Genomic DNA, 14,960 nt, shown 5'->3' with positions numbered 1-14,960 from the left:
ATATATATAAAGCAATGTATGTTTGTGTGTCTGTCTGTTATTCCTTTATGCATTACTACACCTCTCATCACATCGCAGTGAAACTTTGGGAAGTTGTTGAGAATATTGCTGGGGAGGTTTCTGCGGAAAAAAATCTTTCAAATTCGCAGGGGTGGCGCCCCGACAGGGCGCGATTTTTTTTTTCTATATACGGTATATAAAAATAAAAGTCGATTTTGGTTTGGCATCCTTCATGCGATAGCCATGAGACTTTGGGGAGTTCATTATACCACTCTAGGAAAGGGCTCTGTGAAAAAATAATTTTTAATTTCGCAAGGGCGGCGCCACTGGAGGGTCCGATTTTTCTCTATATACGGTATATAAAAATAATAAAAGTGAACTGCAGTGACACTGTTCATCCAATAGGCATGAAACTTTGGGGAGTTCATTATAAAACTCTAGGGAAGGGTTCTGTAAAAAACATTTTTAATTTCGCAAGGGCGGCGCCACGGGAGGGTGCGATTTTTCTCTATATACCGTTTATAAAATTTCGGTTTCACACCGTTTATCCGTGTGACATGAAACTTTGGGGAGATGATTAGATCACTCAATGGTAGGGTTCTGCAAAAAAATATTGTTTAATATTGCAAGGGCGGCGCCCCCCGTGGGAGGAGGAGCCATTTTTTTTATCTATACACGGTATATAAAAAAAACCCACCTCGGATGCGGTACATCCGAGTGCCATGAAACTATAGGGAGTAGATGGGAAGAGAATACTCCCGAGAATATTTCTGTGAAAAAGAAAACTAAAGTTTCTTATGGGCGGTGCAGTATAGGGTACAACTTTCGTCAAGAGTTTTAGAGCGACTATGTTGGCACTTGGCATCCGTTAATTGAGCGTCCTGCATAGCGAGTACGGGGGTACTACTATATTCAGCGGTAAAACTACAACAGGCTTCTAAAAATGACTTTGTAACGCGAGGAAATCCTTCTGTACAGTTTCGTCACCTTGCAAAAGATGAAAAAATAACTTGTTGAATCTGAGGAGCCTACTGTAGAGTTTCGTCACTTTGCGAATGATGCAATAAGCATCTATTATTAGACAATCCAGTCAGAAATTGAGATCGAGCATCTAATAATAGACCATTAGTAACGCTAGCATATTGCATCAGTCAACTAATTTTTTACGTGTTAAAGTACAAATCCTGTTCATTTGTGTCACTTTAGCGAATGACGAAATCTGCATTATTATTAACAGGATGCTATTTGGCCGATGGCGCCTTTTAGTTTTAAGGAGCCAGGGGTCGTACGCCGCGCCTATGCGGTAGTGTAATTGGGGGTGGGGGGGGGGCCCTGAGAGCGCCCCTCTACACCTCTGACACAGGGGCGGTAACCAAAGTGTGTTCTACCATATGATTAATGTAGTGTAGGTAAAACCGTGTCCTGATATTTATGATCCAAGCGCAGGCAATGTTGACATTTAAATAACTCATTTTTAGAAAAAAAGGTCACGCGTCTAAGAACATATAATTGATAACGCGTTGGTGAAATCCTTCTAATATATTTCGTCAAACTTTCTTCTATCCCCGCGGCAACGCGCGGGGGTCGGGTACGCTAGTTATAAATAAAACCTGATTAAATAGCAGAGGCATTTTAATTTTTTAAAAAGATCCCTTTCAAACCTGATGGTCTATTGGGCAAGTGAAGTAGAGTTCACCTGTCTTTGACCTCAGCATATGAAAAGAAAGCGTGGTCAGCACAAAGCCCAACCTCCTTTACTTTCCCTAAAGTGAGCTACTAAACCCATCAGTCACTTGGGCTGGGACGTTCAACTGACTTGACCAGGATTTGACCTTGAGCCTTTCAGGTTAGCACCTTAGTGCTCTACCCCTTAGTTTTGATTTCACCAATCTTTTTTTTTTAATTTCAAAAGTTATTAATTTCAGAAAAATCACATAAAATGAACAGCTAGTGATTGATAACAAAGTAAAAAGCTTATTTCCTACTTCTGCCAGTATTTAAAAAATCTTTTTACCATCTAGACTTGTGTTACTACTTGTAAATAAACAGACTATACATAGTTTGGGGGCACAGGACTGTACCACACATACCAATTCTGTTTTGTAGGTGTTTGATGTTAAGGAGAAAAAAATCAGTTCTTTGGCTAATTTTTTGTTCCATTTATGCTATAATTTTTCTTTTAACACAAAGAAAGGAGGAAATGTACACTTGGTACACTGGCAAAGTCTAATTGAAGCATTTTTCCCATTCAGTCCTTCGTTGTATACCCCATTTATTTATGTAAACTACTCCATGCTATCTTCCCATGGTAGCACTGAAGGTGAATCCAATGATGTGACCATGCTGGCTCTTTTGGGTCATGTCTCAATTCACCTTTATTTGTGGATACTTTTTGTTGATTAATAGCAAAAAAACATTTTTTATGCATGTTTTGTGACTGTTTGGTGGTGCATATTAAAGGTCTAAAATACATTTTTTAATAATTTGTTTAATCGTTTTCAGGAAGCAAAGCTCACCGACCAGTTGCCACTTATCATTGTTTGTGATCGATTTGACTTTGTACATGATTTAGTCTTGTACTTGTATAGAAATAATCTTCAGAAATACATAGAGATATATGTTCAGAAGGTAAGCATTACAAAATCTAATTCTTATGTTCAGTAGTTGTTTTTTTTTTTTAGTTTTTCACTTGACAATGTTATAGCACAGATCTGTTAAGGAATTCTTAAATGTGAATTTGTATTATTTTCAATTACAGGTGAACCCTTCTCGTTTACCTGTAGTTGTGGGAGGACTTTTGGATGTAGATTGTGCTGAAGATATTATCAAGCAACTTATTTTAGTGGTTAGAGGACAGTTTTCAACAGATGAGTTGGTTGAGGAAGTTGAAAAGAGAAACAGGTTGGTTTCATGACATTTGAAATATTTTATAGTATATCTTTAACAAGCTTATAAATGAATGAATCACTTTAAAAATTTTCAACTTATTGTGCCTTGAATGATGTATCCTTACTTGGTTCATGATTAACTTTTTATCAGTAATATGTTGCCATTTCCAAATTAACTACTATTTTGTTTTGGAAATGACAGCATATAGGCAGTGTGTTGCATTAGATCTAAGCAAATTTTGTGAACACTTGAATTTGTTTCTAATTATTTTTAGGTGTTTTTTTTTAAGTTTGTCTCATTTTGTAGAATGCTTATGACACGTTACATAGATTGATATATTTTGAAACAGAAATTAAGTTTTAGTGCTTGGGTAAGATTTTCTGTTTTATTTTATGCATCATAAGTGCTTACAGGTAAGTTTTTACTTGGGAAGAAATGTTGTATGCTGAAAAAAATCTCTTCCATGTAAACATGGTAATGCACATCATTTTCACTATACACAATAGAAAAGCATGGAGCTTAGTATATATCAATTGCTAAAACGATTATTTTGAAACTACTGATAATTGATAAGGTAAAGCTACAGGTGCTATTTTTTCTGGGATATTCTGGATTATAGAATGTTTTCCCCCTTTCCTGATTTGCAAAATTTGAATTTTAAAATTTCTGTGTTTTCAGTTTGAAATAAAATAAAGACTGTTTTAAACTTGAAATTTTTTGGCTTCTAGAAATTTTTATTATCAGTGCTACAGTATTTTTGCAGCTCATGGTTCTTTCTGCAATTGTGCATGCGTAGATGGTACAGTATAATTTTTAAAGCTAAAACAGTCACTCTACTTAAGTATCTTCTTACAAATTCTGATGCCTTATTTATAGAAATTTCTAAATGCTTAAAATAAAGTTAATGCACATGAATTTGAGGAAATAGATTTTAATATAATTGTGCATGACACATGAACATACAAGAAAATTATACAGAAACTAGAAATACTCCACAAAAAACCAAAGCTTATTTATAAACAGATATAAATGAAGGTTTAATAAATAAAAAAAACTCCAAAATTACTAGAAAAAGTATCCAACATAATATCAACAGTGATGGGCTACTTTTGGTGTGCAATGATATAGTTTATAAAATTATAATGTAGTTTATCTTGATGGTTGACAATCTCTTGTCACATCTGTGAATAACTATTTTTGATAGCCACTCAGTACTAAGAACGTGTCACAGAAGATATTTTACATAAGTGAAGTATTTGCATGAGGGCTATAAGATGGTGAAGCTTGTTACAGCATGATTCTATGTTGAGACTGTTACATAGTTATTTAAGAAATGTTCGTCCTTCAATTAAAAAAAAAAAAAATCAGCTATTCTGTAAACACAATCTTCATGCCATTGTACTGAAATGTTACTTACATTGAGTTCTTTAAATAGCAAAAGTATGTTGATATATAACTGTTCTTTGCCACTAATTTTTTAATCTCAGAGCTTTCCAAACTGGAAAGAGGAAAGTGTTTACAGAAGTCCATGATCTATAAAAATTTAAATATACTGAGTCAATTCATACACATTTTTGGGTTTCAAGGGAAGACCAGTAAGTAAAAAGTTAAATAAAATACTTAAAAAAAACTTTTTAAAAAACCACGTTTTTCTTGTGGACTAAAAAGTAAAAAATAATTTTTTCTTGTGTGCTTCCTCGAGCTGTGCAGGTTCTTGTGTTGACTGACAAAAAACGTGGGTATGTTCACCATCAAATTTCCCGACCCATCTGCCCGACCCACGTTTTTTGTCAGTCATCACAAGAACCTGCACAGCTCGAGGAAGCACACAAGAAAAAATTATTTTTTACTTTTTAGTCCACAAGAAAAACGTGGTTTTTTAAAAAGTTTTTTTTAAGTATTTTATTTTCTCCCTTTTAGTCCGTTGCTACACATGAAAAACGTGGTTTTTAAAAATTTTTTTATATAGTTTATTTTCTACTTTATCTAATGACTTGATTAAGTATGACTTGACTAAGTGTTTTTAAATACACGGACTAAAAAAATCTTGAGCGACCGATACGCTTTAAACAGAGAAAGGGTGTAATTTACGTTGCTGGCGTGGAGATCTACTCACGAATCACGTGATCAAATCTCCCATAAACAAACAAATAAACGCGAAGCTGAGTTAAGGAAAAACGTGTTTATGTGTATTTTAGCATGCCCAGCGTACCAACCGTGTCACCGTTAACAATGTGTTACCGTGTCCGTTCTCCTTTTTAGTCCGTTGCTACACATAAAAAACGTGGTTTTTTAAAAAGTTTTTTTAAAGTATTTTATTTTCTCCCTTTTAGTCCGTTGCTACACATGAAAAACGTGGTTTTTAAAAAAGTGTTTATAATTACACGGACTAAAAATCTTGAGCGACCAGGATTCGAACCTGGGTTGTCGCGGCCACAACGCGAAGTACTAACCACTATACGATCACGGCCAGCGCGCTCACATCGATTGGGGCCGAAGTAACTGTGTCTATAGGCCTCCAGTCTTGTCGGTATCTTTAGAAATCATGTCCTCAATTTTATGGTCCTTGGGGCGTAATTAAATTAAGCTAATTACGGTCACTAATTGCTAGTTTTTATGATTGCATCTGAAATTGTTAGGCGAAAGTAGCATGCATGCCAAATTTCAGGTCTATAGAGCAATCAGAAGTGGGCTAATTTTCGATGTCAATTTTAACAACAAACATCCAAACAAACAAACAAACGCGAAGCTGAGTTAAGAAAAACGTGTTAAAAAATTGGCGTAACCAATACTTGATGGAGAAAAACTGATGACAGGGATCAAACAGCACTGTGATCAGATGTATTTACTTTCCTTACTTTTGGCTTTCGGCTATTTTTGAATGAAGAAAATCTGTGAGCTTAACCCATCTCCTGCTAATATCCCATAAGTGGGACGCTTGAAAAACAAAATTGTGAAATTTTATCAACAGTTTAATACACAACTTAGGTTTCTTTGTATTCGGAAATGGTTAGACTTTTGTATTTTTTAAGGGAAATTTTTAAATTTAGATACAAGGTTATAGCGCCGGTTTTGTTAACCTAATATTCGCTATTCGAACCTGACAGTCCATGGGGCAAATAAAGTTTTTTTAGACTTGGCAAAATGTCAGTAAAAAGAAAACAGACTCAAGGGCATGTCTATTTTTAACAGCAAAATGGATTTGAAACTTGTAGCAGTACCATATTTCTATCTAATAAAAACTTAAGAATATTTATTTCCAACTACTTCATTAAATCAAGTGGAAAACAAGCGTCCCATAAGTGAGACTCTAGCAACCAATGGCCCCCATGTAGGGGGTTGCACAAATGTCCCACTTATGCGACACAAGCAAGAAACACAGTTGTCAGTGGGATTATTAAATAGTATCTATAGATATTTTGACCTATATATTAGGTAAATATTATTGTAAAAAATTATTTTTCTGGTGTCAGAATGACATGAACTGAAGTATCCTAGATCATTGAGTCTGCTAATGCCTCACAATGGTCACAATTTAGGAGACAAGTTTCTATCAGTGGGTTCCGACAGCAACATTTGGAAATACTATTGTTCCAGGAAAGGTTCATCAACGTGATCTCTCCTTTTTAAAGATTTGCTTAGCAAAACAGGAAAAATGTTCAGATGGTATGGACAAGTGATGATCCAGCACAATCCTGGGGGGTAGAGGAGAAAGAGAGCATGTGGGGGTAATGGCAAGGACTGGACCGGATTGTCCTTTGCAGACATACTGAGGACATAGGACCTGGTGATGAGTTGCCAAAGAGGCAATCATTCAACTAAGTTATGGGGCAGGATGATAGCATAGCTGTTCTATATAATGTAATCATCTAAAGGTCTGAAAACTTGTGCCACCACACTGCATCCTGCTTGACCAGTGGCAGACCAGGTTGTTTGGGCTAAGTCTGTGGTAAATTCACTCACCCTGTCAATGGTCCAAGTAGAGACTGATTGAAGTACAAATTAACAATTCATTTTCCGAATGCTTGTCTGGTTATTTATGGGAAAGTCTCCAGGTAGAAAAATATTACTTTGGCACCAGTTTTAAAATGACCTTTTATGTACTAAAAATATTGTTTAAAGTTTATTTTCCTAAAAACTGGTGGACATAAATAAAACTATTCAGGTATCGTCAGCAGTGCTTTCCCAATTTTTTTTCTAGATTTTTTTAGCTTGCTGTGATAGAATGGCTTTCAATATTATGTTCAGCTCACATGTAATTATTTTTTAAAATGTCCGGTTTGAAATGGCACACATTCTTTAATAAGCACAAATAAATAAAAAATGAGCTCCATTTTTTTCTCTTCATATTAGCAACATTGTTTTTTTTTGTTCAAGCATGATATTTCAGTTTAACTATTTGGTTTTGGATTGCTCATTTATATTAGCTATTTTGTGCATCAATAAATTGAGTTATGTAAATGGATGTGCAACTATTTTTACAAAGAGCTTACTCTATTTGAATAATGATATTTCAAGAAGTTTTTTTCCCCTAATGTTGATGGACATTTAATAAAGGTACATTTTTGGGAAATCATTTATTTAGTTTCTGGTTCAATTGTTGATTTATTTTCTTTGTCAATTTAAGTGGCTTAGCTGCAACACAACTGCCATAGGTTATTGAAAATTTATTCTAAAATTTAGCAAAAAAAATTTTTTTTACTTGTGTTAATTAAGTTACATGATTGAACACTTATGTTGTATTTTTTTTTTAGCCTTTTTCTCTTAATTAGGCTGTAAAGTCAGTATTATCTTTTTAGTAATTATACAACTGCATCCATTGTAGATTAAAGCTGCTGCTTCCATGGCTAGAAACCAGAGTGCTAGAAGGAGTGACCGAAGCTGCTACTCACAATGCTCTGGCCAAAATCTACATAGATAGCAACAACAACCCTGAAAGATTCCTCAGGTAAATTCACCAAAGATGTTACTTTTCCTTTGAAAAAAAAAGTTTTCTTTTTACAAATAAGAAAAACTAAAAATTAAAGAATGTTGAATTTAATAGCATTTACTGGATACATGCAGCTCTTCCTTCCTCAAAAAATATGTTTTAAATACTTAGTAACTTTTTTTTTTAAAATGGAGATCTGATTTTTATTCCATTTGAAGAAAATAATTTTTTGCATTCAAGAAAGATCTTTTTATTATTATAACTCACAAGATGGTTTTGTCACTTATCTCACTTTCTTCCTTCCATGAGTCATGTTTACATGTGTAAAATTAGTGTTACATTTCGTTGAAATGTATTGACTGGTTACTTTAATAGCTTTTACACCGTGCGGCGTCAAAACGGCCAATGTCAAAATGACCCCGACATAAGAGCTCCGCCAAAAGGGCCAGCGACATATGGACCCCGTCATAAAGGCTCCATATAAATAGGCTCCTGTTATATAGGCTCCCGACAAAAGGGCTTCATTCAATTAGGCTCCTGACAAATAGGCTCTTGTCATTACGACTCCCGACGAATAGGCTCCCGCCATTTAGTTTCTCCACAAAACGGCCCCGTCATTATGACTCCCGACAAATAGGCTAGCGTCATTTTGGCTCACGACAAAAAGGCTCCTGTCAATTTGGCTCCAGACAAAATGACCACTGACAATACCGTTTCTGTAGAGACCAAGTCTCCCGGCAAAGCGGTCTAATTGAATATGACACCTGCCAGTCGGACCCCTTCATTAATATTTTTTAACCAACACTCTTAAGTAATACAATGTATGCATCTCTTGTTCGGCAGGCCTTATTTTTATATTAGTTTATCTATTATAAAATAAAGTATGTTTTAATTTAAGGGTCATCTGTCTATGACTTCCATAATTGAGTTGGTTATAGAGTGTTCCAACTCAGTGTGTGGGGAGAAGGGTCCACGCTGTACCTTCCTACCTCCAGTATGCTTGTAGGTTATCAAAACAAAATGTCGTTATCTGTAAACATCATGTATATTGTACATTTTCACTTCTGTGCTCGCTTTTATGCAACAGATCTTTACTGTTGTAAATTAAACATTATCAAAATTTTTGAATTGGTAAATTTTAGCTGTTAAGGGCTTAATTCGTTTGTGAATTGATGTTGGCTCATGAAAAGCAGTTTCATTCAGGCATTAAAAAGAGGTTATAGTAGTAGTGGAGGTAGGACAAAATGGTTACTTTTCGGCCAATAGTGGTCATGCCATTCATTTGTCTGGAGCCAATATGTCGGAAGCCCATTTGTCAGAAGCCAATATGTTATGAGCCCATTTGTTGTGAGCCCTTATGTCGGGAACCAATATGTCCTGAGCCAATATGTCCTGAGCCTATTTGTCGGGAGCCAATATGTCGGGAGCCTAAATGTCGGGAGCTCATTTGTCGGGAGCCTATATGTCGCGAGTCAATATAACGGGAGCCCATTTGACAGGAGCCAATTAGTCTGGGCCCTTTTGATGGGGCTTTTTTGACGGGTTGTATTAAAGGGGCCGTTTTGACAGGGCCGATTTGTCCCGGCCGTTTTGACAGGGCACCCTACACAAGTCTAATTATTTGCTTTTATGGACTTTGATTCTTAAAGCCTAACTAAAAAAAAGAATTTTTGGGTCTATCAAATTTAAATAAAATTAAGGATTACATTATTACAATAACATGCAGCTTTTTAAAAAATTTCCTTAAGTTTATTTTCATTGGGGTTAATATTTTAAAAAGTTATTCATAGGGGCTGACAATAATTGATGTGGAGGAAAAAGATCAAGTAGCATAATGATTTTGAAAACATTTATACAGAAGTTGACCTCTAATATAGCCAAACTGTGAGTGTGGTGGGGGGGGGGGATTTTCTGTAGATGTGCTACTAAATAATTGTGAGGGCACAAAATAAAAAGAAACTTAAAATTATTATAAAAAAAAAATATTTTGCATGGAAAATAATTTTAAAAAAAAAAGCATTATTTAGGTAAGCACTATTTGATTTTACAAACATTTTAAAAATGGTTTAATTTATCATGCAAAATAGAAATAGTAGTAATTTTTTAAATGTATCATCAGTTAATTACAGTATTTTTAAAAGAAAAGTTAGAGTAATATTTAGTTGTCAGATATACATGCATTATTTGCAAAACTAAACTGCTACACCTAATTATATTAAAAATTGATTTTTTAAATGCCTATTAAATTTGACCCATTTTTGTACTCCTTAAGTTAATATTGGCCTAGGAACTACCCTATTACACATATAAACATTAGTGATTCAAATTTAGGATGCAGAAAAAAATTGTCAAAACAAATTTGCTGTTATGAATATAAAGCTCAAAATAATAAAATGAAAAACAATTCCTATCATAGATGACAGTTCATATTTTTAAAATGAGTAGGAAATAGGAATTCAATTTTTAAAAAAAATGATAAAAAACAGATTTTTGCTAGATCAGAAAAAATATTAGGTGGTGAGTCTTTGTAACTTTAGGGAGGGGAGATTTTGTGATGATAAAGTTACCATCTATATATATAATTCTCTTCTTGGAGACAATAGAAAACACCAAGCTGTAAGCGCGCTCCCTACCAACCCCACCCCTACATGGTCTGGTGAGCTGTGGTTCAGGCTAAATGTTTACAATCGTAGATGAAGCGATTTTTAAACTTAAGGGAGGTAACTAAGAGGAGGCTGCTTTCACAGGGGGGGTAGGGGTTGGGGAAAGGAGGGGGTTATCGTCCTTAACGAGCTACTGATAGTGTTTTAAAGCAAATATATTAAGTGGCAGCATTGGTACTGTCGAATTCACAAATCATGAATTACTGAAAAGTAGAAATAAAACAACTAAATAGTGGTGTATGATACGCTGCCGGTCGGCTCGTTGTAAATAAAACATGTAAAGCACTGAAAAAAATTCATAAAAAAACGCTTTAATAACAAGCTTTTATGTACTAATGCACTAAAATGTAGAAAATAAATTATAGACTACTATAAAGGAAAGCGTGAAAACTAAGAAATTTAGTAGATGACACATTTCTGCTGAACTGCAGTGAATGATCAATCGCGTCACAACAACACTCCTTAAAAAACTAACCCACTGTATCACCGAGTTTCAGTCATATCATCGTAGCCATAAACAAACACATTTTTTCACAAATTGTTTTCTAGGCTATTGATTAAATTTGATAAATAAAATTGGTATCAAATTAAAGGTAAGTAAATGTAGTTTATAATTGTTTAAATCATCGTGAACAATAATGAAGTTTAAAATCTTAGGTGACACCTTATTAAGAAATTACATAAAACTTAAGTCACCCAAAAAAAATACTGTAAAACAATATGAATTGTTTGTGGAAATTTAGCTGTAGTGTCATTTATAAGCTAATGTTTTTAAAATTTGTTTTTCTAAGCTTATCACCAGCACACCATTTGGGCATAAAAAAAGTTTTCTGTGCTGGATTATATCTGCATCACACTTCATTGGCAAAAAACACATTTAACTTTATTTAGATTGTTAAGCTAGATCTGGTAAGTTTATACTGTTGTATACTTGACATTATAATTTCTATTTAAACACATTTTTCTGATATATTTGCAGAGAAAATCAGTTCTATGATAGTCGTATTGTTGGAAAGTATTGTGAAAAAAGAGATCCTCATTTGGCTTGTGTAGCTTATGAGAGAGGACTTTGTGATGAAGAGCTTATAAAGGTGCATAATATTTTGTTTAAAACCTTTTTAGTTATAATTGATTATGATGTTAACCCCCAGCTTTGTGGATGAAAGTTCCTCCTTAAATTCCAATCCTTTTTAAGCTGGTGTTTTAAACTCATCACAACTCAACTATTATTTGCTTTTTAAGTGTTGTTTGTATGATGGAATAAAACATTTCAAACTTTTATTTTTAAAAATTTTGCTTAAAGTAAATTATTTCTAGAATTTATAAGTTGAGGAATGTATGACAGTTGAAAATACTTGAAAATTTAAATAACTGAATTCTTTTGCTGATTCGTGAATTGAGTCTATAAGAGAAGATGCTTTTTTTTTTTTAATGAAGTTTCTTGGTCATTTAAAAAATAATTTGCTAAATCAGCGTTGCTACTTATATATTTAAAACTGTGCATGCTTAGTATTTGTGGTGCAATTGTTATTTGTAAACTGAAGGTAAGAATTAACAATTAAATATGATATGAAATTTTTTATTTTTTTCCACCAAAACATGGCTGTTTTTTAAGGAAACCAATACCCCTTATACCAAAACAATATCATCAACGAATCAATATGAGTAGGCAAAAAAATTAGTTAAGAAAATAACTATGACGAGACTGCGACCATTTAAGCCACTTCCTTAGCGCCCAATATGTGTTTGAATGGTACGAATTCTAGCAGACAATTATTTTTAAAACTTGCGAACTGGGTAGTAACATCACATTAAAAATAAGGAACACTGCATTTGGCTAGATAGCCATTCAATAACAATTGTGTATTAAATTAAAGGTTAAACAATTTGGTTTGTATTCAAATATTAATAAACAATAATAAAATTAAAAATTGCAAGCAACACTCAAATAATTTGTATGAATGAGGAGTAAAACACTCATCAGTGAATATACATGTCAGGTTTCTATAAAGTTAAATGCTGGTAAAAATGTGCTACAATGTTGTAAAATAATGTATACGATTTTCTTTTCAAAGAATTTTTCTGTAACAAATTTAGATAGATAAAAAGATTGATTGATTTGATAGATAGCTATAGTTATAATTGTTACAAAGTAATATAGATAGGAGAAAAATCAAAAGGTTACAAAAACATACTGATTGACAATCCAGGTGCTTGTTTGGTTTTTTTTTTTTTTTTAAATATACTATTTGATGTAAAGTCTAAATACTTGTATAATATTCTTAAGGTGTGCAATGAAAACTCCTTGTTCAAGAGTGAGGCCAGGTATCTTGTACGCAGAAGGGATCCTGACTTGTGGGCAACTGTTTTAAGTGAAGAAAATGAGTTTAAGAGACAACTTATTGATCAGGTTTGTAGGCTTTATTGAAAATAATTTCTTTTCTTGGTTCTTATAAAGTTCATAGACTTGGGTAAATAAAAAAATTTGTTTATTTCAGACTAATGCTATTGTTGGTTAGACATGTTCAAGTTAGGTCTCATGTGCTAGTTAAATATAGTACTTTAAACTAAAAATCAATCAACTAAATATGGCTTGATTAGAGAATATAAACATAATAATAAAATTTTGATACTAAAAATAATGTTAAAACAAACATTTCATTGGAATTTTACATTTTCCCAAAGGTCTCAAGTTCTGATCTTGGTTCAGACTTGAGACTGAAAGACGTTCTGATAGGTATGAGCTTAAGTTGGGGAAAGTAAAGCTGGTTGGCCATATTGCTGATCACACCATCCGTTCATATGCCAAGGTCAAGAAACATGAACTCTACTTCACTACACATATGGTTTCCTACAAAGTCCATATTTACAAAATATATTTCAGACTAAAGAACGTCATGAAAATCTTTAGTTTTGGTAAAAAGTACCCTTACTACAGTGCGTGGGGCAGGCGGAGTAGAGTTTTTTTTTTTTGTGTGACCTCGGCATATATCCCATTTCAAGCTTCTGGGCTTTTTAAAAAATGTCAAGAATTTATATTTTTTTTAAAAGCAAAAATCTCATCTTTAGTTGTTCCAGTAGACGAATTGTGCTAGTGGGACACAAAAGCTAGTACTATCCTCCCCACACAATGTGATCATATGTTGCTAATATGGTTTTTAGCAGAGCACCAGGAGGATGGATGCAGTGTTGTAAAATACATCTGTTATTTACTCTAGGTCTTAAGGAACTATTTCAATGGAAGGCTGTCAAGTCTGAGCAGCCTTACAATTTTCTCATGATATATTAATGGCTTAGTTATGGTATGGTGTGGTGTGAAACCAGTCATCTTGTTAATATTTAATAGAATTGAAGTCTGCATTTCATGGATGGAAGTCCAAAGAAAAAAAAATGTTTTTATTAAGAAAATAACCATAAGTTTTCATCCTAATATATAAAAGCCCATGTGCGCACTTCTCTCTCTGTCTGCTACATTTTTGAGGCTATGTGATCAGTATGTTAAGAGATATATGGAGAACTAAAAGATACTGAGTTTTGCTGAAAATAAACTGTTGAATTTTTAAAATGTAAAAACAAAATTTTATTTAAAGAAGGAAAATAAAAATAAAGGCATATTCGAATGTAGAAACACATTTTTAATTATGCAACCAGAAAAGTGTTTATTGTTGTGACAAGATTGCATAAACACAATTTTATCTTCCAATTTTAGAATATAAAGAAATGAACTATTTGATTTAGATCTATAGATCTACTTATCAAGACATACGCTACGGATTGTATACAATTTTCTCTGCCAAAAGTAATACAAATTACTTTTAAAACAAACAAATACCTTTGAACAGCCGGGTTTTTAAAGGAATCATTTAAGTCTCTTAATCAGTGTGTTCATTTAATATGCTTTTCTGTTGACTAATAATGATTTGGTATTTCTAATCTAATAGGTATTGGTAACCTATGTTCTTTTAAATGTGTCGGATTTTTAGCTATTTAGATATTTCTTTGCTTTGTCACTAATATTGTTCAACGTGTAGTAAAGCACATAGCGTTTTGACCAATAACTATTTTATAAAATATTTTTCTCAAACAAATATAACATTAAAATATATAGGCCTATAAATCATGTTAACGGTACCGACGGCTAGTATTAAATATTTTACAGCTTAAAATTAAGGTTTATTAAGATAACAAGTTGAAGGTAATCAGGTCTTTGAAGAACAGCAGATAAAATGCACCAGAAGACTACATTCTAATCAACTCTACAGAAAATGTTTCAAAAAGGGTGGATAATAGTTATTGGAAAATATCAGAAAAAATGAGTTTGAATTTTATGTTTGTTTTCAAAACTTGTCACATTTCCTGACATATAGTACATATGCTATATTTCTCCAAAAGTAGCTTGATGTTGGTTACATGGGTGAACATGTTGAAGAAGAAAATAAATTTTGCACTAGATAGGTACTAAAATCATTTTAACATAT

General features: G+C 33.3%; 2 protein-coding genes across 2 annotated transcripts in view; both read left to right on the top strand.

The window, feature by feature from the left end:
• Positions 1–14,960, top strand: part of LOC131954532 (citron rho-interacting kinase) — a 130,799-nt gene that overhangs the window by 25,004 nt on the left and 90,835 nt on the right. The gene's annotated exons all lie outside the window — the stretch shown is intronic.
• The window catches only part of LOC131954535 (clathrin heavy chain 1), a 46,937-nt gene that overhangs the window by 19,263 nt on the left and 12,714 nt on the right, over positions 1–14,960 (top strand). Inside the window, exons 17-21 of the mRNA XM_059318294.1 lie at positions 2,503–2,628; positions 2,759–2,901; positions 7,715–7,837; positions 11,462–11,573; positions 12,770–12,892. Coding sequence (XP_059174277.1) covers positions 2,503–2,628; positions 2,759–2,901; positions 7,715–7,837; positions 11,462–11,573; positions 12,770–12,892 — 627 coding nt within the window. The remainder of the gene's footprint in view (positions 1–2,502; positions 2,629–2,758; positions 2,902–7,714; positions 7,838–11,461; positions 11,574–12,769; positions 12,893–14,960) is intronic.

Source organism: Physella acuta, unplaced genomic scaffold (assembly GCF_028476545.2).
Source record: "Physella acuta isolate Inbredline_101_S28 unplaced genomic scaffold, ASM2847654v3 ptg001009l, whole genome shotgun sequence".
NCBI lineage: Eukaryota > Metazoa > Mollusca > Gastropoda > Physidae > Physella > Physella acuta.
The sequence above is the reverse complement of the archived record's forward strand: the minus strand, read 5'-3'. Positions and strand labels throughout refer to the sequence as shown.